General features: G+C 60.9%; 3 protein-coding genes across 9 annotated transcripts; 2 read left to right on the top strand and 1 right to left on the bottom strand.

Moving 5' to 3' along the window:
- Window positions 1-482: 482 nt before the first annotated feature.
- Window positions 483-1,549, top strand: TMEM256 (transmembrane protein 256). The gene is made up of 4 exons (XM_045490277.1): window positions 483-616; window positions 858-889; window positions 1,140-1,220; window positions 1,315-1,549. The coding sequence occupies exons 1-4, from the start codon at window positions 532-534 to the stop codon at window positions 1,456-1,458; spliced, it is 342 nt and encodes a 113-aa protein (XP_045346233.1). The 5' UTR covers window positions 483-531; the 3' UTR covers window positions 1,459-1,549.
- Window positions 1,550-6,215: 4,666 nt separating this feature from the next.
- PLSCR3 (phospholipid scramblase 3) lies at window positions 6,216-12,693 on the top strand. Of its 2 annotated transcripts, none has more exons than XM_045490234.1 (8): window positions 6,216-8,368; window positions 8,591-8,767; window positions 9,026-9,261; window positions 9,369-9,411; window positions 9,511-9,731; window positions 9,977-10,138; window positions 11,685-11,846; window positions 12,043-12,693. In XM_045490234.1, exons 2-8 carry the CDS (start codon window positions 8,761-8,763, stop codon window positions 12,097-12,099), a joined length of 888 nt encoding a protein of 295 aa, XP_045346190.1. In that variant the 5' UTR covers window positions 6,216-8,368; window positions 8,591-8,760; the 3' UTR covers window positions 12,100-12,693. The 2 variants fall into 2 exon arrangements, with proteins under 2 accessions (XP_045346190.1, XP_045346191.1); XM_045490235.1 differs by having other exon boundaries at window positions 8,587-8,767.
- Window positions 12,650-19,578, bottom strand: TNK1 (tyrosine kinase non receptor 1). 6 transcript variants are annotated; one of them, XR_006715290.1, is made up of 14 exons: window positions 19,437-19,550; window positions 18,002-18,228; window positions 17,728-17,798; window positions 17,429-17,623; window positions 17,155-17,310; window positions 16,779-17,062; window positions 16,322-16,595; window positions 15,113-15,207; window positions 14,616-14,780; window positions 14,305-14,384; window positions 13,701-13,999; window positions 13,531-13,626; window positions 13,215-13,447; window positions 12,650-13,119 (listed from the first exon to the last, which is right to left on the bottom strand). XR_006715290.1 is itself a non-coding variant. In XM_045490232.1 (13 exons), the coding sequence occupies exons 2-13, from the start codon at window positions 18,162-18,164 to the stop codon at window positions 13,334-13,336; spliced, it is 1,992 nt and encodes a 663-aa protein (XP_045346188.1). In that variant the 5' UTR covers window positions 18,165-18,228; window positions 19,499-19,578; the 3' UTR covers window positions 12,650-13,333. The 6 variants fall into 6 exon arrangements, 4 of the variants coding, with proteins under 4 accessions (XP_045346188.1, XP_045346187.1, XP_045346186.1 ...); XM_045490232.1 differs by having other exon boundaries at window positions 12,650-13,447; window positions 19,499-19,578; XM_045490231.1 differs by having other exon boundaries at window positions 12,650-13,447; window positions 18,002-18,166; window positions 19,499-19,551.

The following is a 19,578-nucleotide window of genomic DNA, read 5'->3' as shown; positions in this document are numbered from 1 at the left end:
CACACGAAGAAGGCGGGGCCTTGGGTCCGTGGGAGGGGCCATCTCGACAGTGGGCGGGGTTTCGACGGCGGTGGGTGGGGCTCGGTTACCCGAGCGGCCGCCTCCTTGTGAGAGTAGGCCTGGTTTAAAGCTGAGAAGGAGGAGCCAGTGGGGAAAGGGGCGGAACTCCGCGTGGGGACCGGGATCTTTGGAAATTGGCCGGAGGTGGGAGGGGGTAGGTATCGGAAGGAGCGATCAACTTTGAAAGTGGGCCAATCCGTGACGCAAATCCTCTAGTCCCGCCTCCGCGCCCCGCCCCTCACTGCTCCGCTCCTCCGATCCTGATTGGTTCTTGTTTCTCCGCCCGCCTCGCGGCTTCGCCACTCAGCAGAGCTTTTACAAAGGCGCAAGTACCCGGGTGAGGACCTGGACGCCGGAATGAACACGTCCCGGATTGGGCACTTCTGGACATTATTTGCATGGGAGATTGGGATTGGCTGGCCTCTTGGGTGGCCTGGGCGGTGTTCCTCCGGCGCGTGACCATCCACTGCCATGGCCGGGCCGGGGGCTGCTTTCCGCCGCTTGGGCGCCTTGTCCGGAGCCGGGGCCTTAGGCTTGGCCTCCTACGGGGCGCACGGTCAGGGGGCTGGGGTCGACCTTCGGGGTCTAGTGCAGGGGCGGGGTCTGTGGGAAGTGCCGGCTTTCCCCTCCACCGGACAGCCCTCTGCCTGGTCCAGTTTGGTCCCCAGAAGCGCCCATGTGCGTTTGCACCAATGAGACGCCTTCTGGGGGCATCCGCCTGGGCCCTCCCTCCACTCGGGAGTCGGGGCGGTGGAGGCAGGTGCTCGGACTGGTAACCTTTGCCTCTCCTTCCACAGGCGCCCAGTTCCCGGATGCCTACGGGAAGGAGGTGAAGGGACTTGGGGCTGCCCAGCTTCCGGGTCTAGGAGCGCCCCAAGTCTGGGGTCGCTGAGGGAAGTAGGGGAGGGGCGGAGCACCGAGGGCGGCGAGCATGTGCCGTGGGTGCTGGTGGGACAGGCGAGCCGGGACTTTAGCGGGGGGACGAACTTTTCCCGATGTGCCCCCACGGGATGCACGCACCACCGTTGCTTAGGAAGTGTCTTCTCCCACCCCGCCTTCCATTTCTCTTTTTCTTACAGCTCTTCGACAAGGCCAACAAACACCACTTCTTCCACAGCCTGGCTCTGTTAGGGGTGCCCCATTGCAGAAAGCCCCTCTGGGTAATCCTACCCCCATGCCCCACCCTGACCATGCTCCACCAGCTCCCTCCGTCCGCCCTGTTCTTACCGGCCTGTATTCTTGTATCTCCTTCAGGCCGGGTTACTGCTAGCCTCTGGAACCACCTTATTCTGCACCAGCTTTTACTACCAGGCGCTGAGTGGAGACCCCAGCGTCCAGACTTTGGCCCCCGTGGGAGGGAGCCTGTTAATCTTGGGCTGGCTTGCCTTGGCCCTTTGAACTTCTTTGTAATTGACTGCTGGGTACTTCTTTAAGAGTTGGAGCAGGGTGGGGGATTAAAAGGGAAAGGCAAATAAAGAACTCGAGTCTTTGTTCGTCTAACCTCTTGGAGAAAGAAGGGTAAGCATTGTCCACCTCTGGACTCCTTCCCTTTCCTGAGACGGAATCTTGGGTCTGGGGATTCTGTTCATTCGAGGTTAGCTTGTTAAGAGGTCCTGAAACCGGTGGGCGTCAGAGTCGTAAAGAATGTTGGAAATTGGGGCGCCTGGGTGGCGCAGTCGGTTAAGCGTCTGACTTCAGCCAGGTCATGATCTCGCGGTCCGTGAGTTCGAGCCCCGCATCAGGCTCTGGGCTGATGGCTCAGAGCCTGGAGCCTGTTTCCGATTCTGTGTCTCCCTCTCTCTCTGCCCCTCCCCCATTCATGCTCTGTCTCTCTCTGTCCCAAAAATAAATAAACGTTGAAAAAAAAAAATTAAAAAAAAAAAAAAAAAAAACAAACTTAGGGGAACCTGGGTGGCTCGGTTGGTTAAGCGTCCTGTCTCAGCTCAGGGCATGATCTCGCGGTCCGTGAGTTCGAGCCCCACATCAAGCTCTGTGCTGACAGCTCAGAGCCAATAGCCTGCTTCTGATTCTGTGACTTCCTCTCCCTCTGCCCCTCCCCTGCTCACGCTCGTGCACTCTCTCTCTCAAAAATAAACATTAACAAAAATGTTTTTAAATAAATAAAAAGAAGACTCTGTTGTGGAGGAGACCATGAACAGAGACAGAGGTGGGGAAGGGGGGGCAGAGTTTCAAAGTAGTAAAAACGGGCTTTAACAGCTCAGCATACAAATGGATGGTTGTGAGTTGTGCTCTGAACGCGCAGGAAAAGAGCAGGGAGGCAGCGGGACAGTGGGATCCTGGAGGGTGTGTCCCCCTCCGATGGGAGGGCCTCACAGAGGAGGTCCCGTTGAAGCTGGAGCTAACCAGAGTTGGAGGGGAAGCATGTCCTAGGTGGAAAGGCAAGCTGGCAAAACGGGCTAGAAAGGAGCAGTCCAAAATCATTGAGGCAGGAGAAAATCAGGCAGCGGGGAGGGTGGTTGTAGAAAGAGCAAAAACCATGTGGCTGATGGGTAGTGATGAGGGCCCCCAGGTACTCCTTGGAGGCCTTGCAGGGAGTAGTAAAGCGCTTGAAATCTGTCTGCAGAGCAACAGTGAGTTGTTGAAAGGTTTCAAGTAAGAGAAGGCTAGGCTCTTTTATACATGTAATTTTTATGGATTTATCTATTTAGAGAGAGACAGGAGGAGGGGCAGAGAGAGAGAGAGAATCCTGACTTGGGGCTCGAACTCCTCAAACCATGAGATCATGATCTGAGCCAAAACCAAGAGTTGGATGCTCAACCCACTTAACCCAGGCGCCTGTGATTTGTATGCTTAAAAGATCTGGAGGAAGCCAGGGTGGCCACAGGCCAGTCAGGAAGGCCAGGGATGAGACGATGGTGGTGGCTTGGCTTAGGGTGGATAGAGGTGGTGGAAAGGGTCCGATTCAGGATATATTTTGAGGGTCGTACCGACAGGAATTGCTGATGGGTTGGATGTAAGGGTGAAACGAGCGGGAGGTTTCCGGTTTACACACCTAGTGGTTGGAGGTGCTGTTACTCAGATGAGAAGAACGGAAGGAGGGGGAAGATGAGGGGGAGGCAGTCAGTTTGGGGCAGGTTGCTTCTGAAATGCCTGGGACACATCCAAGTAGGTTGTTGGGGAGCTCGGGGAAGTGTGGGGGCTTGGGAAAGATCTGGAGTCAGGTTTACTCAGCACCCCTCTTCTGGCCGGTCTCTCTTCCCCACAAATGCCCTCGGAAGGATCCATGGATCGCTTAGAGGTCTTGGTTGCCTGATCCAACGGATGATTTTCTTTCTTTTTTTTTTTTTTTCTTTCTTTCTTTTTTTAAATTAGGCTCCACGCTGGGCGTGAAACCCAACAGGGGGCTTGATTGCAGGACCCCAAGATCAAGACCTGAGCTGAAATCAAGAATCGGACCCCAATCAACTGAGCCATCCAGGCACTTCCCTTTTTTTTTTTTTTTTTTTTTAAAGTAGGTTCCATGCTCAATGTGGGGCTTGAACTCACAACCCTGAGATCAAGCGTCCCACACTGTACCGACTGAGCCAGGCTGGTGCCCTCAATGGTTGACTTAATCTTGTCTTTAGCCTCTGCAGCATTTGACACAGTTGGCCACACTGTCCTTAAAATACATCCTGTTGTTTCTAGGACACCCCTCCTGGTTTTCCCTCTGGCTGTGACTGCCTGGCTGGCTTCTCCATCCACTTTAAATCAATGGTTTTCAAATTTTAATGGAAAAAAGTTAGAGCTCCTAAGTACACAAATTTTTTTTTTTTTAATTTTAATGTGTATTTTTGAGAGAGAGAGAGAGATAGAGTGTGAGCAGGGGAGGGGCAGAGAGAGGGAGACAGAATCTGAAGCAGATTCCAGGCTCCGAGCTGTCAGCACAGAGCCTGATGTGGGGGCTCGAACCCATGAACTGTGAGATCATGACCTGAGTGAAGTCAGACGCTCAACCGACTGAGCCACCCAGGCGCCCCAGTACACAATTTTTTTTTTTTTAATGTTTATTTACTTTTGAGAGAGGGGAGGGGCAGAGAGAGGGAGACACAGTATCCGAAGCAGGTTCCAGGCTCCGAGCTGTCAGCACAGAGCCCGATGTGGGGCTCGAACCCACAAACTATGAGATCGTGACCTGAGCCGAGGTCAGATGCTCAACTAACTGAGCCACCCAGGCGCCCCTATGTACACAAATTTTAACTTCCGTCTTTTTACTTTTCATTTTTGTGTACGTCTCATAAAGTTCATATCTGTGTGATATATCAGAGGTGCATGCTTAACTTTTCAGAAAGTTGCATTCAAAAAAGCACGGACCAGGGGCGCCTGGGTGGCTCAGCCGGTTGAGCGTCCAGCTTTGGCTCAGGTCATGATCTTGCGGTCTGTGAGTTTGAGCCCCGCGTCGAGCTCTGTGCTGACAGCTCAGAGCCCGGAGCCTGCTTCGGATTCTGTGTCTCCCTCTCTCTCTGCCCCTCCCCCACTCATGCTCTGTCTCTGTCTCAGAAATAAACAAACAAACAAACAAGTCTCCCCTCCAACTAGTCCCTACTGAGCTCCAGAGCCTCGGAGCAGCTGCTGGGTGCCAGAATGTTCAGTGGGGACCTTGAAGGAGTTCGGTGATGCAGAAGGGGAAGGGGTGTGTTCCAGACCCGAGGCAAGAGCTATCCGGGCAGCCCTGAAGCCAAAGAGAGCCCGGGGCATTTGAGACGTCAAAAAATTCCTGGTGGCTGGCTTGAAAGACCTTGAGAGGGTCGTAGGGAAAGATGGCAGATAGCAGGGGCAAATGATGGAGGGCCTTGGGCTGAGATGTTGGACTCTCTTCTGAGGGCAATGGGGAGCCACTGAAGCATTTATATCCAGGGAGGAGGCATGATTTGAGGTATATTAGAAGATCACAATATTTCATTTTAGTGATGGCTGAAATACAGCCTCAGAGGAAACCTCCAGGTGGGGGAGGCGCCAACATCTGGAATGGCCACCCTCCATGTAATGTGATCCCTTAGCTTTGACCCTGCCCTTGAGCGGGGCTCTTGAGGAACCAGGATAAATAAGGCCTGCTTGATAATCGGTCCCTATTATTACCGCGCACTGTGTCCAATCTTCTCGATAGTCCTGCGTGGGAACTAGAGCTCACGGAGGTGAAGTAACTTGTTCTGTATCGTAGTTGGGACCAGCGTGGCCTGGGGTTCAAACTCTCCTCTGCCCAATTCCCAGAGCTAAGCTCTTTCCTTCCCGTGAGCACCAAGAAACTCCAATCGTCCGCAGCGAAGACCGATCCTTTCAAGAGATAGTTTGGTACAGCCCAGGTGGGCGCCTTTGGTTTTTGGAGCCTGGTACAGACTTCTGTCCATCTGCCAGCTTTCAGCGTGACTCGTTCGCCAGAAGAAAAGGGACACACCATACTGGTGACAAGACGAGAGAGACAGAAGTGCCTGGAGCTCAGGATGGAGTGGGCAGACAGGAAATGACCAAACAGGAAGAGCAGGGCCCGCTGGGAATGGCCTCCTGGGCCAAGCCTGAGTCAACTTTGCCCTTTTCCTCACATCCTGTATCCAAGCCATTATCAAGTCAACACGTCATTGGCTGAATGCGTAACCAGAATCTGACCATTTCCCACCACCTCCATTGCTACCGCTCCGGCCCCTGGTCCAAGTCACCATCACATCCCCCCTCGCTTTTTGCAAGAATGTCCTTCTGCCCTTGCCTAACTAGAGCCTGCTCTAGACGAAGCAGCCTGAGAGAGAGAGAGAGAGACCCTGTAACAGTGCTATTCAGCCTTAGCTGCACATTAAAGTCTTTGGAGAAATTCCCAGAAAGTTCTGCTATCTGCACCTTACCCCAAATACTCTAATTAAATTGTTGATACGACATGGGGCCCGTGCAGAGATATTTTGTGAAGCACCCAGATGATTCTATCTTGTGGCCAGAGCTGAGGACCACTGCGTGTGGAAGGCTCACGTCTCTATCCGAACCTTGCAACACTTCCTGTCTCGCTCAGTATAATCCAACGGTCTACAAGGCTGTATGTGATCTGGGCTCCTGGGATCTCCATTCCTTCTGCCTGGTTCGTTCCATTCCAGCCACACTGGTGTCACTTTTGTTCACTGAATGACTAAGGCACACTTTGCCTTTTTTGTTCGCGCTGTCTGAAACTTTTTTTTTTTTTTTTTTATGCCAGAGGCCGGCCTGGTTCCGTCCTTGACCTCTTACAGTCAGGTCTTGGCTCAACCACCACCTTCTGGGTGATACCTTCCAAGTTCACCCTCTGCAAAATCACAACCCTTGCCCACCACTCTCTGTCCTCCTCATCTTGCTCAATTTTTCTCCATAGCATTTGTTACCCTCTGACTTCTAGTATATTTTACCTTATCTGTCTCTTCTCTACTAGAGCGTAAGCCCCAGGAGATCAGCAATTTTGGTTAATTTTTTTAAAAAAACTGCTGTACATTCCTCTCAAAAGCTGTCTGACATATAGTAGGCGCTCACTAAATCTTTGTTGAGTAACTGAGTTTCTGTATGTTGATGTTTTGGTGGATGCCGGTGCATGGTTTGGGCCACGTAGAATCTGGGGTACTTAAGCACCCCCGGGGGGAGAGGTCAGGCACTTGGGTCCGAAGCTGATGATGGCTGAAGCTGTGGGAGCAGGTGACCAGCCCAGAAGAACTTGGACCCATCTCTGAAAACCTGCTTGTATGTTCATCTTTTTTTTTAAATATTGATTTATTGGGGCGCCTGGGTGGCGCAGTCGGTTAAGCATCCGACTTCAGCCAGGTCACGATCTCGCGGTCCGTGAGTTCGAGCCCCGCGTCGGGCTCTGGGCTGATGGCTCAGAGCCTGGAGCCTGTTTCCGATTCTGTGTCTCCCTCTCTCTCTGCCCCTCCCCCGTTCATGCTCTGTCTCTCTCTGTCCCAAAAATAAATAAACGTTGAAAAAAAAATTAAAAAAAAAATAAAAAAATAATAAAAAAATAAATATTGATTTATTTTTGAGAGAGAGAGCGCGCGCACACAAGCAGGGGAGGGACATTGAGAGGGCGACAGAGGATCGGAAGTGGGCTCTAACAGCAGACACCCCAATTCGGGGCTTGAACTCACAAACCGGGAGATGGTGACCTGAGCCACCCAGCCGCCGCCCCTCCCTGTATGTTCATCTTGGTGGGTGACCCCTCCACCTGCGTGGTCACCAGACAGGGACCTGGGGTCATCCGGAACGCCTCACCTGCACATGTCACCCCTCAAACAAGCTCTAGGTTTGCTGTGTAAGCCTCTCCCCGATCTACCACTCCTGTCTGCACCGAGCACAGCACCCGCTCCTCCGGCCGCCGTCCCCCACCCAGCCCCGGGCGCCTTCGTGGTTCTCCACCTTGTGGTTTAGATGTGTCTTTCTAAAACCCAAATTCGACCTTCTCTTTGGGTCTTAACATCTTTCGGTGGGCCCCCCGCTGCCCCTGGGGCCAAGTCCCAGCTGCCACCAGGCCTTCCGTGCAGGTAGGTGGGTGGCCTCCCTCTCTCAACTCTTCTCTCGTTGCTCTGCCTATAGGGCCCCAGGCTCAGCACCTCCTTACACCAGCGGGCCTCTCTGCTCAGGACCCAGAAGAAGCGACTCCTCTGGCAGTGGGGACCGGGGGTGCGGGGGGGGGGGGGGGTTGGAGGCTTTCCTGCTAACCGCGCCGCGTCCTCTGGCCACCCCCGGACCTCACTGCGCGCACGCTCACTGTTGCCACCGTTTGGCGGCCTGTCACCCACGTGGCCAGGGGCTCCTGGAAGACGTACTGTCGTAGCAAGGTGTCTGTGTGGATGACCGCAGCGTCACGGCGAGCAGCCGCGGAGGCAGCCCCCCGGGGAGGTGGAAAGGGAGCCGGGGGGCCAGTCCTAGAAGCCAAAGAAGGAGTGTGGAGGGTGTTCCGCTGCGTCAGCGAGGCCCGAACCGCCCTCGGGAGGAGGAGCCTGGGGTCCAGCGCCGCGCCAGCCGCCCTGGCTTCCCACCCGGGGACACCGCGCGCTCTGCGCCCGCAGACCCGGCGGGGATCGCCGGGCTAGGTCTGGGCCGGCGGCCCTCCCCAGGCGGGCCTCCTCTGGTGTCGAGCGGCGGGGCGGAGCGGGCGGGGACGCCGGCCACGCCAGCGAGCTCCCCGGCGCACGGCTCGCGGCCCCGCAGGAGAGCCGGCTTCCTTTGTGCGCACGCGCGCCGCCCGGGCCGGGAGGGGCGGGGCCAGGACGGGTCGAGGGGCGGGGTCGGGGCCCGGGCCCGCCTCCCCGAGCTCCTGCGAGCCGCCGAGCGCTGGGCACGCCAGCTCTTCTAGGGGCTTCAGGTGAGCGGCGGGGGGGACTGGGGCGCAGGGGGGCCGGGAGGCCTCCCTCGAGGCCGGGCCGTCGCTCGGACCGCGGGTCCATCCTTCCGGCCGTCTGCCAGCAGCCGCCTCCGCGGAGAATGGGAGAACAAAGGGAGGGGGCGGTTCTGGGGCCCCCGAGGGAATCCAGGGTCCCAGGTACCCGCCCTGCCCGCTGACACTTTCGGTTTCTCCCTGAGTCAGAGGCGCCGCCCAAGAGACCCTGGGCCCGCGCCGCGCGCGGCCGCCTCTCCGCGTTTGCCTGTCCGTCTTTGTGTCTGTCTCTGTGTCTGTCTGGCTGTGTCCGAACTTGCCACCACCTCCAAAACTAAGCCTCCCGGACACTGACACCGGCGAACTCTCGCCCCTTTCCCATGGCAGGTAAGTGGGCGCGAGGCTGAGGGTCTCCGTTATCCCCCCACGGACTCGGGAGCTGGGCGTCGAGCACACCCTGCGGGAATGTGCTCCGACTGGCCGTGTGGGGCCCCTCCCTTCCTCCCGGGGAGCCGCCGCCCTGCTCCCCCGCCCCGTCGTCCTCAGTCTCTTCCCATCTCATCGCCCTGCAGCCTCGCGGCCCGAGGGGAGAGGGGATGTGGCCGCGGGTCCCCGTCTAATCTACCCCTGTCCCCCCACCAACAGGCTACTTGCCCCCCAAGGGCCACGCCCCTTCACCCCCTCCTCCCTACCCTGTGACGGCTGGGTACCCGGAGCCGGCGCTGCACCCCGGGCCCGGGCAGGCACCAGTGCCCCCCCACATGCCTGCCCCTGCGCCCGGCTTCTCTCTTTTCCCTTCGCCCGGCCCCGGGGCCCCAGGGCCTGCTGCCCCGTTCTTGCCACTGCCCGGGGTGCCTTCCGGCCTCGAATTCCTGGTGCAGGTGAGTGGGAGGGCGCCGGGTGGGGGGGCGGGGAGAGTGACGAGGAGGGGACCCTGGCGTCCGGACCAGCCAGCTGACATCCGGCGCGGACCTTCCTGCCTTTCCAGATTGATCAGATCTTGATTCACCAGAAGGCCGAGCGAGTGGAAAGTGAGTGGAAGGAGTAGGTTGGGCCTCGTGACGAGGGCAGAGACAGGGGGCTCTTGGGCAGGTGGCGGGGCCTGAGCCTCAGCGTGTCCCCCTTGGCAGCGCTCCTGGGCTGGGAGACATGTAACCGGTATGAACTGCGCTCGGGGGCCGGACAGCCCCTGGGGCAGGCGGCCGAAGAGAGCCACTGCTGCGCGCGCCTGTGCTGTGGCGCCCGCCGGCCCCTGCGTGTCCGCGTGGTGGACCCCAGTGATCGAGAGGTGCTGCGTCTGCTCCGCCCCCTGCACTGTGGCTGCAGCTGCTGCCCGTGTGGCCTCCAGGAGGTGGGCTGGGAGGCCTGGGGCCAGGGACGGGGTTGGGTGGGGGGAGGGGCAGGCCGGAACGGGGAGGACCAAGGATGGAACGTGGTCCGCTCGTGATGAGGCCTGGGATGAAGCTTAGCTCGGGTGGGGGTGGCAGGCGGGATGGGCGATCTAGTGGGGAGCCGGGCGGGTGGTAGACCCGGAAGCTGAGAGCTCGGGCCAGGGTGCCCTGGCTCGGCAGTGACCCTGCCTGCCCCTGGCTCCAGATGGAAGTACAGGCCCCTCCCGGCACCACCATTGGCCACGTGCTACAGACCTGGCATCCCTTCATCCCCAAGTTGTCCATCCAGGATGCCGATCGCCGGACCCTCCTGCGCGTGGTGGGGCCCTGCTGGACCTGTGGCTGTGGCACAGACACCAACTTTGAGGTACCAGGAAGAAGGGGAGATTCCTGGGAACGTCACAAACCAAGATGGCAGCCTCTGTGAGGCGCGATGGCCGACACTAAGGGCAAGACCCTGAGCTCACTGATCCAAATCCACTGAGGCTCCTAGCACATCTCCAGTGTTCTCCATTCAGAAGGGGGTGGCCCGGTGGCCTTCTGAAAGCTTGGCAGGGAGGCTTTCCTCGGAAGGACCAATGCTGATTGTCACCTGCCGCCCCGTGTTGAGGGGGAAACAAGCTGAGGCCAGGCTTGGTTTGGGGCACAGGATGACCACTGGGTCTGCTGCGGGCTAGCTGCTATGCATGAGTGTGTGAGCCCGGGCCGTGGAGCCAGCACCAGTGTAACTTGTCAGCATCCTGAGGCTTGCCTCCCCCCCCCCCCCCACGGGTGATCTGCATCCTCGTCATCAGAACCCAAGTGGTGACAGTGCCAGGGGTGAGGCCTGGGAAGCGCTTTCGTTTCTAGAAGACAGAGGCACCTCCCCAACACTGTGGTTCTTTAAGGGATAATCACCAGGGCAGATAAGGGAGAAATCACAGGGAGAAGCCCGAAGACTTTCCAAGCCTTCCGATGAGGTGTCCTACCTAAGCCTACTTTTACAAATCGAGTCACCTGGGGAGCTGGGTGGAGGCTCTGTGATAGAAAGATGACTGGGTGACCTCTGCACGGGAACGTGCAGCCTGTGCGGCCCTGGGAGACCCAGGCTCCCTTTTACGTAGTTATGAGCAGCCCTTCTTTGGGGCTGCACTGGGGCTGGCAGGGCTGGCTGGGAGAGGCCCTGCCCAGCCGGAGACTGGTCTGCAGGAAGTGCCTCAGAGCTGTCAGTGGGGGAAGGAGACCAGGAGGGCACAGAAGGCAGTCACTTCAGTTCTAGCCCCTGAAAAGAAGCATAGGAAACGATCAGGAAATCACAGTGTATTACCTCCTCCATCACCAGGGCCTGTTGTTCTTGGGCCCGGAGAGGCCAGTGGAAATCCTGGTCCTTAGAGGCCACTTACTGCTGCCCCTCCCCCACCAGACGGGCTTGGATCCCCTCTGGATGAAGCTTGGACAGGGCCCTTGCTACTTTGCGGGGTAGAGGCACCTCTTTGGGCAGGCACAGCCTTCTAGGCGCCTGGCTGGCTGGTCGAGCGCAGCCCCCTAGCCCTCTTGGACCAGGCCACTCTGTTCAGGGCGCTGACTTCACCAGCTACGAGCAGCAGGTACTTTGGTGACCAAAACAAACCTGGGAAGCAGCCCTATACGGAGATGAGTATTCGGTGCTTCCGTTCCTGCCGCTACTTATGTTCGGTTTTTGCGTATGGCCTTTCAGGAGCAACAGATGTGAGTCTGAACTCAGATTTGCACCATACACACGCAGCGTGACCGAGGGTGACTTGGTTTCCCCGGATGCCACCGGGAAACCCGCCGGAAGGATTCGCTAAGGACAGAGCCGGCGCCGCTCATACGCGGCGACGGTGGGAGGGGGGGCGTGGCGGCAGGGGAGGTCAGCCACGCCCCCCCCCAGTTGGCTCCTGCCTTCCCGACAGGTGAAGACTCCGGATGAATCACGCAGCGTGGGCCGGATCAGCAAGCAGTGGGGGGGGCTGCTCCAAGAAGCCCTCACCGACGCAGATGACTTTGGCCTGCAGTTCCCGCTGGATCTGGACGTGAGGGTGAAGGCCGTGCTGCTGGGAGCCACGTTCCTCATCGTGAGTTGGCTGCCCCGCCTCCCCTCCCACCACCCCGCTCTCCATCAAGGCTCTGTGCGCATCTTGGCCTCCTGCTAGATTAGAGACGCGCTCTATGGGGGCGGGGGGCGGGGGGCGGGTGCAGGGTCCGGACCTGGGTTGTGAGAGCTGAGCCAGGCCAGCCCCGCCAGCCCCGTTGACCGTGCCCTCCCGTCAGGACTACATGTTCTTCGAGAAGCGAGGAGGCGCTGGGCCCTCTGCCGTCACCAGTTAGAGGCCACCTCAGGGCGAGGAGACCATCACCTCAACCAGAAGCCAGGATGGCCACCTGTCAGAGGCGGCCGCTTTCCGCGACGTTTGCCGCAGGGGACAGACGGGGATGCCCGAGAGTCTAGGGGCCGCGGCGCCCTACCCCTGCCCCGATCCCCTGGCCTCCTTCGCCTTGGCCCCTGGGGAAGGGTATGTATGAGAACCCTTCTCCCTGGCACCGCTGTCTCTCCGATCCCTTGGCACACAGGCATATCAGCTTTACCCTCCCTTCCCCCGGCCCCCTTCCGGGGCCTGTGCTCCAGATCCGGCCTTGGGAATCCAGGGCCCTCGGGCTTTCTGGCAGGAGCTGGGGTGGGCAAGGGTTTGCAGCACCAAAGATGGCAGGCGTGACCGCTCTCGCCCCGCATCAGCTTGGCCAATCGGTTCAACCTCAGACCGTGGCGCTCTGAGGGGATCCCCGCCTCCCTCCGGCCCTGCCCACAGCCGGTGCTTCGTGCAGCTTCCTCCGGAGCCTTAGGCACCCCATCCTGCCCTTTGCCTTAGGAAGGAGGCTGTATCTTTGTATGTTATATTCATATAAACTTTGTAACTTTTTGGATTTCGGAAGATGTATGCGATGGGAGAGAGGAGAAGGGAGTTGGTATGGGAAGACACGATGGGAAGTAGGACAGCCGGGCTGGGTGGGGGCTGGCCCGTTTCCTAATCCGTGCTGCCAAGATCCAGCGTCTCTGAGTTCAAGAGGGCGACTTCATCGTCCATTATGGCCCCGGACCAAGCCAAGGCAGTCTGGGCCACGTAGCCCAAGTCAGCGGGATCGCCTCCGTCGTCCGAGATGGCTGCTCCCACAGAGACCCGTGTGGCAGCTGACGGCAGTTCGGGATGGCTGTTCCCGAGGCCCAGGATGGCCATCGGATCGCTCTCTGTAGCAAGTGGAAGCTTCCTGTGGGTGCGACGTGTGGCAGCTGTGTCCCTCCAGGTTCTCCTCGTGGTTGGCAATGTGGGAGGCAGAGCGGAGGAGATCCTTCTATGAACCAGCCGAGGGAGCGTGAGCCCTCAGAGGCCAAGGGGCAGGGCGGGAGGAGACATTCAGCGGTGCGCGACCCCGGGCTCCTCCCGTACCTGCCAACGATCTCCCCAGGTGGGAAATTCTGCCCTGATGGGACCTGTCCGGGTTCTGCTTGGTCCCACGCGGCCAGGCCCTTGATCCAGGGTAGTATCCACACCCAAGGGAGCAGACCTCAGGGCCGGGCCAGGACGTAGCGGCTGGCGGCCGAGAGGTCCCACTGGTAATGCTCCAGGATGCGTCGGCAGTCGGCCCTGGACCGGCTGCTCAGATGGAAGAGCTGGTCCACCTGCGGAGGCAGGAGGGAGGGCAGCGGCTGCCACAGGGCAGGGGCGGGAGGGGTGGGAACCCGAGAGAAGGGTCTGGCTTTACCTTGAGGTTCCGGATGGCGGAAACCACGTCTCCCCCGGTGGCCCTTAGCGCCGCCTGGCACTCCTGGTGGGTGACTCCGTGAACGCTCAGCTCCACCTACGGGGCACGACGTCCGGCTTAGGCCACGGTCCCGCCCCTCGGGACACCAGGCCACCTCAGGGAGTTCTCACCTCCATGATCCTCCTCTGCAACTCGGGGTCGGGCAAGAGGCCTCCGGAGGGAACGGTGGCTTTGCCGGCTCCGGGCTTTCCCGGGGGGTGGCTGGGGAGGGGCTCTCTTCTGGGCCACGGAGGCCGCTCCCTGGGGGGCTGGCTGGGCTGAGAAGGACTGGAGGCAAAGGGAGGGCAGGATGGCAGGCCAGGGGGTCCGCGGGTCACGGCTCTGGCATGGCGAAGTTCGGGGGGGCTGGAACCACCCCCTGTGGGGCGGGGGCCCAGGGACAGAACGGACTCCAGGCTCTTGGAAATGACTGCACAGTTGAGAGATAATCAACCTGAGAGGAGGCCCAGATGCCGAGCCCTGCCTTCTCCCCGTTGTGTCTGTGCCGTGCTCGTGGGGGGCCCTTGGTTAGGGGGACAGGAAGACAGGTGTGTGGAACAGACACCCCAGCCCAGGCAGCTGAGGCCCCAGAGAACGGAGAGGGCGGGCGCTGCAGGGGGAGATGCACAGCGCTAGAGAGGGCAGATGGGGGGCCGCGGCGTTGCCGACACCAAGGTCAGGACTCAGAGCGGGGGGCAGAATTGCGAGAAGCCGGGTCCCCGGCACCACACCCACCTCTCGCCCTCTGCAGGGGCACGTTCCTTCTCTGGCCCCGTGCCAGAGGCAAATCCCGAAGCTTGGCCTTCCCTCTATCCCTGTTGGAGAGCAATCCGGCTCATTCTCCCCACCTGGCACATCAGTGTGCCCCCCCCCCCCACCAGAAACTCTGGTGGGGGGGCCTCCCAGGCAGGCTGAGCCCCAGAGTGGAAGCCCCGGCTGGGAGGCAAGTCCAGCCTTCCCTCCAGCTGCCTGCCCCCCCGCCCCCCCAGACCCCCTCCCCAAGCTTCCCTTCCAGAGGCATTGCTGGGCTTGTGTCCCCCACTCACCCATCCGTGCTTCCCTGGTGCAGCTCGCCCCGGGCAGGGGACACTCTGTGGACCGGACGGGTGGCTGGCGAGCCCCCGGAGTCTGCCAGTGTCACTGCTGAGGCTGGGAAGCTGCCCACTTTGAACGTGCGGCCATTCTGGCCCTTCCAGGTCGTGGAGTCCGGGCTGTGGGAAGAGGCACTGTTAGAGGGGACGGAGGGGGAGGGGGGGCTGGGCTCCGGCCCACATTCAGCTCGCAAGCTGTGTGCCTGCAGCGGCAGCTGCCTGGAAGAAGGGAGGCTCTTTTCTCCCTAACACAAAAGGGCTCTACGGGCTTGGTGGCTCCAGTGGGAGCCACGACTCTAGTGGCGCTCCCGGGGCCCAGCGGGGAAGGGAGGAGGCAGAGGGTCAGGGTTCAGGGAGCTGGGGGGGGGCGGGCAGCAGATTGGGACCAGGGTCAGGCAGGTCGGGTGGGAGTCCTCCTCCTTGGGGACGTGTGGGAGGCCCGAGGCTGTCACCTGCCCTCGATGACGGTGATGGGGTCACCAGTCTCCATCCTTAGGGCGCCTGGCTCTGTCACCTCCCTCACACAATGTGCCTCAGGAGGCCACGCCTGCAGAGACAGGAAGAAAGGGTAGCAGGGCTTGTGGCCTGAGTCAGAAGGGCAAGATCACGTGAGCAGGAGAGGAAGGAGACTCCTGTTTACGCACCCACCCATCAAACCCATACCAGGTATGTCCTCTGTCCCGGGCCCAGGGGGGACGGTCCCTATCCCCCAGTAGGGGGTGGCAGATGTGGGTTCCACACCAAGCCGGACGTACCCCAGGGGTCAGGAAGCAACAAAGGGCGGGGGGGGGGGGGCTGTCTCTGCCTAGGAGAACCAAGGGAGGGTCGTCCCACGCACTGCTCTGCCTCCCAGTGTCTCTGGAAATATTTTCCTTTTCTTCCCAGCCCCGCTGCCTTGACCCTGACCGCAGACATCCTTTCATTTCTGCTTCATGACCCCGGTCAGCCACCGGCTCTTCCCTTGTTCAGTCTCCTTCCTCTCATCCCTCCTTGCTCCAAGCCAGAGTGAGAGAACATGTAAAGTGACTGGGAACTCCCCTGCTCAAAATCCCTCCATGGCTCCCAGGGTGCCTTCGGGGTAAAGACAGAGTCTTCAACAACGCAGTTTACCGATTTAGGGGACGGCGCTCTTGGGTCCATTGGCTGCTTCAAATCCCAACTCCTCCACTTAAACTGTCACTGCCTTAACTGCCTTAAGTGCCCCCATCTGTAAACTCCAGATAAGAATGGCCTTACGGGGTTGTTGTGAGGATGAAGCGGGCCAACGTGCAAGAAGGAGACGTGTGAAGCACTTAGCACGGTGTCTCCCAGGGCCCAGGGCTGACCCTGGTTACGTATCATCCCTCACATAGCCCTCCACGGGGCACCTGAGATGCTGGGGCCGCCTTAGCTGTATTTCCCAGTTGCGTGCAGATCTTTCTTCCCTCTGCCCGTCAAACCCACTGCTCTCTGTTCTGTGCTCCGTCCCCCAGCCCTCAGCATCCGTCTCCGCAGCCCTAAGCTGTCTCCCCAGGGCTCTTGGCCCCGCTGCAGATAGACACAGAATCCGGGTTATCCAGAGCCGGTCCCTGACCCCAGCCCAGGAGTATCTGTGACTCCTGTGCACAGCGCTCTGGGAGAAACCAGAGACTGGGTGCATCTGGGGAGGTGGGGGCTCCCACCTCTTGGAGCAGCCCCTCCAGGTGGGGAAAGCTGGGCCGGTCGGCAGGGTGGGGGGCCCAGCAGCGCAAGGCGAGGGCGTAGAGAGCCCTGGGGCAGAGGGGAGGCCGAGGCAGCCGGGCTCGGTCCTTCTCCAGCCGCTGCAGGATGAGGTACGGCGGGACGCGGGCCCAGGGCTCCTCGCCCCCGGAGAACATCTCCCACAGCGTCACCCCAAACATCCACACGTCAGACGCAGAAGAGAAGGCCCCGTGGCGCAGGCTCTCTGGGGCGCACCTGTGGAAATGCAGCTGAACGGGCCGCACGGGTCCCTCCCGGAGGAGCTGGGTGACCTTCTCGAGGACTTCTGGGGGCCCTCCCAGAATCCTCGCGCCAGCCTCCCCCCGGAGGGAGCCGTCCACACCGCCCCAGCCTTCTAGAGCCCTCCAGTGCCCGGGGATCCCGGCCCCGCGCCCTCACCAGGCGTAGGGGATGGGGCGGGGTCCGCCCATGACGTAGCGGCCCCGGGCGCCGCGCAGCGGCCGCACCAGCCCGAAGTCGGCCACCTTGATCGTGCGCGGGGAGGCCAGCAGCAGGTTGCGCGTGGCGAGGTCTCGGTGCACCAGCCCCCGGGCCCCCAGGTACGCCATGGCCCCCGCCAGCTGCCGCAGGAAGAGGCAGAGCAGGGCCACGGGCAGCGGGGGCGTGGGGGCCGGGGCGGCCAGGCGCGCGTGCAGGGAGCCCAGGGGCGCCAGCTCCATCACCTGCGGGAGCACGGCGCCGCGTGAGCAGAGGTCCGGCCCCAGGGGACCCCGCCGCCCACCTGCCCTGGGAGCCGCTGTCCAGGTCTGCTCACCATCCGCAGAGGCTGGCCCAGGACGAGGCCGTGCAGACGCAGCACGTGTGGGTGCTCCAGGCTCATCATGATGGACACCTCTCGAAGGAAGTCCCCCAGCTCAGTGCCCACGGGGCCTTCAGGACCCACGCGGAGGGACTTGACAGCCACTGGGACCTGGGAGGAGTTGGGGGGTGTGGGGAGGATGCTTAGGGAACAGCTCCACGGGGGCACCCAGAAGAGAGGAGCAGCCGGCCCCAGCACCCAGAATGCACTGGGTTCCCTGGGTACTCACACTCTGGCCGCTGGGCAGTGTCCATAACCCTCGGTGCACCACTCCAAAGCAGCCAGAGCCCAGCAGCTCCCCTCTGCACACAGCACCATCCGGGATCAGACACTTGAGTCCCCCCTCGGGCTCAGGGAGGGACAACAGGGGGCTGTCTGAAGGGGGGGTGGTCTCCTTCTGCTCAGGTACAAAGCCCCCAAGGATCTGAAGCAGGGGTGGGAAATTAAGTGGGTGCCCTCCTCCCTGACACTCAACCCACCCCATTCCCGGGCCCTTTAAGTCCACGGCCCCCACCGGGAAATGCACACCTTATAGACCCAGTTCTTAGACTTAAGCCCGGAACGGTGTCTCTTCAGGGCTTCGGCCAGTCTGCGCTGGGCTGGGGAAGGTCAGAATCAGAGGACCTTGGTGGTACTTGGTGGTACGTGGGGGTGGGGGTGGGGATGGAGGCTGCAGAAGGATTTACAGGCAAAGAAGAGGGCTGGTGTGTCGGTGGGGGGGGGGGGTGGGGTGGGCAGAGGGGGTTCGAAACTACGAGGCTGGGGACCAAGAGAGCAAGACCTCCGCGCAGGGGCCCCTTACCGGGCCGGCCCATGCCGATGCCGTCCAGGTCCTCGGGCTTTACAAAGTCGAAATGCTCCGGCCGAGTAACATTAAGTTCCTCGAGGATGGGTCGGTAGAACTGGGCCAGCTGGATGTCCCGGAGGAGGCGCAGCAGCCACAGCGAGCTGGCCTCAGGGAGCATGTCTGGAGGAGGAATCCCTCAGGATGACGCACTCACCTCCAGACGCATAGCCCAAGGAAGGCACCTGAGACGGAGACCCCAGAAACACGCTCGCCAGCCGCCTCCACCCTCCAGCCATCAGAAACGCTCTGGGGCGGGGGGGCAGGGGCAGAGGGAGGGACACAGCCGGAGCAGCCAGGAATCCCGCCGCTCCCACAAACCCCAGGGAGAGCGCCCCCCATGCCTGAGATCCAGTACCCTACCCCCCTCAGCAGTGAGAAACCCGCCCTCCTCACACCTGAGAGCTAAGCACCCTGGAGACCCCAGGGAGGTTCCTTTGCTCACTCCTGAGCTGTGAAGGCACGCAGCCTGTGTATGCTTAGCGCACCCAGACCAGACGCCCGGGGACCAGGGACCTACCAGACATGCCCAGATATGCTAACCACACACACACAGGTACAATGCCTCCCACGCTTAACACACTGCCACACGCCCAGAGATCTACAACATGCTGCAGAGGGTGTCTGAGCCACCCAGGTAGGTGGCCTCGCGGATCTGAGACACTTCGGGACGCTGCCATGAAACGCAGCTCACACTGCCACACACCCTCCCTCCTGTGCCTACTTGTGACCCGGCAGCTCACCGCCTGGGAGATACGGCCGTCCACGGGTCCGAGACGTGAAGGTCCCCGTAAAGCCACAACCCACGGGGACGCCAGGGCACGCTGGGCGCTCCGCCCACGGAAGCCCAGGGTCACTGCCTTTCCTACACCGGAGGCGGCAACGCTTGAAATCGCGCTGGGCGTCTGTGATTGGCGGTCAAGTGCAGGCCAGCTGAGCTCGGGCGCTGCCTACAGAGGCAGGTGCTGCCAGGTGCACAGTCCCTTCCACACCCACCTGAGCTCAGCTCCAGGTAGCGCCCGGCCCGCACCCCTGAGTCACTCAAGCCACCTCGAGCGTCACCAACCTAACTCCACCAATCTTTGCTCGCTAAGGCCCGGTGCTCCGGGCGCCCGCTGCCTGCACAGCGCTCCCCCTGACACACGCCGGGACCTCTCCGTCCCCCCAACCAACGCGAGGGAGACCTGGAGGAAGGGTTGAACGAGGAACTGGGCGCGAGGAGGGGCGGGGGGGGGGGGGCGGAGAGGCCACGACACTGAGAGACCCGGGACCACCTGCCAGGTGAGAGGGAGAAAGCACGGGAAGGGGGGCCGGGGGAAACGCGGCCGCGGTGGGGGGAAGGAGAGGGGGCGGAGGGAAGGAGGGAAGGCGAACAGGGCACCCGCGGACGCACCCCAAGTGACGGCGGCTCCGCCAGCCCCTGCGCGGGGCGTCCCGGCTCCTCCGGACCCTCACCTGGAGAAAGCGGAAACGGCGGCTGCGGAGCCGCCCAGGCCGCCAGCGCTAAATCCCGGGGAGGGCGGGGCCGAGGCGGC

This window comes from Leopardus geoffroyi, chromosome E1 (genome assembly GCF_018350155.1).
Source record: "Leopardus geoffroyi isolate Oge1 chromosome E1, O.geoffroyi_Oge1_pat1.0, whole genome shotgun sequence".
Classification (NCBI taxonomy): Eukaryota; Metazoa; Chordata; class Mammalia; order Carnivora; family Felidae; genus Leopardus; species Leopardus geoffroyi.
Note: the sequence above shows the minus strand (reverse complement) of the source record. Positions and strands in the feature narration are given on the sequence as shown.

Bases quoted from the DNA above. Each gene is read 5' to 3' on its own strand.
- TNK1 (XM_045490232.1), bottom strand. From the start codon at position 18,164: ATGCTCCCTGAGGCCAGCTCGCTGTGGCTGCTGCGCCTCCTCCGGGAC. The intron at 17,624-17,727 runs GTGTGCATTTCC...CCCCTGCTTCAG, and splicing joins CTAAGAACTGGGTCTATAAG to ATCCTTGGGGGCTTTGTACC. The intron at 15,208-16,321 runs GTGGGAGCCCCC...CTGTCTCTGCAG, and splicing joins TGGAGGGGCTGCTCCAAGAG to GCGTGGCCTCCTGAGGCACA.
- TMEM256 (XM_045490277.1), top strand. From the start codon at position 532: ATGGCCGGGCCGGGGGCTGCTTTCCGCCGCTTGGGCGCCTTGTCCGGA. The intron at 617-857 runs GTCAGGGGGCTG...CTCCTTCCACAG, and splicing joins GGCCTCCTACGGGGCGCACG to GCGCCCAGTTCCCGGATGCC. The intron at 1,221-1,314 runs GTAATCCTACCC...TATCTCCTTCAG, and splicing joins ATTGCAGAAAGCCCCTCTGG to GCCGGGTTACTGCTAGCCTC.
- PLSCR3 (XM_045490234.1), top strand. The intron at 10,139-11,684 runs GTACCAGGAAGA...CCTTCCCGACAG, and splicing joins GCACAGACACCAACTTTGAG to GTGAAGACTCCGGATGAATC. The intron at 11,847-12,042 runs GTGAGTTGGCTG...CCCTCCCGTCAG, and splicing joins TGGGAGCCACGTTCCTCATC to GACTACATGTTCTTCGAGAA.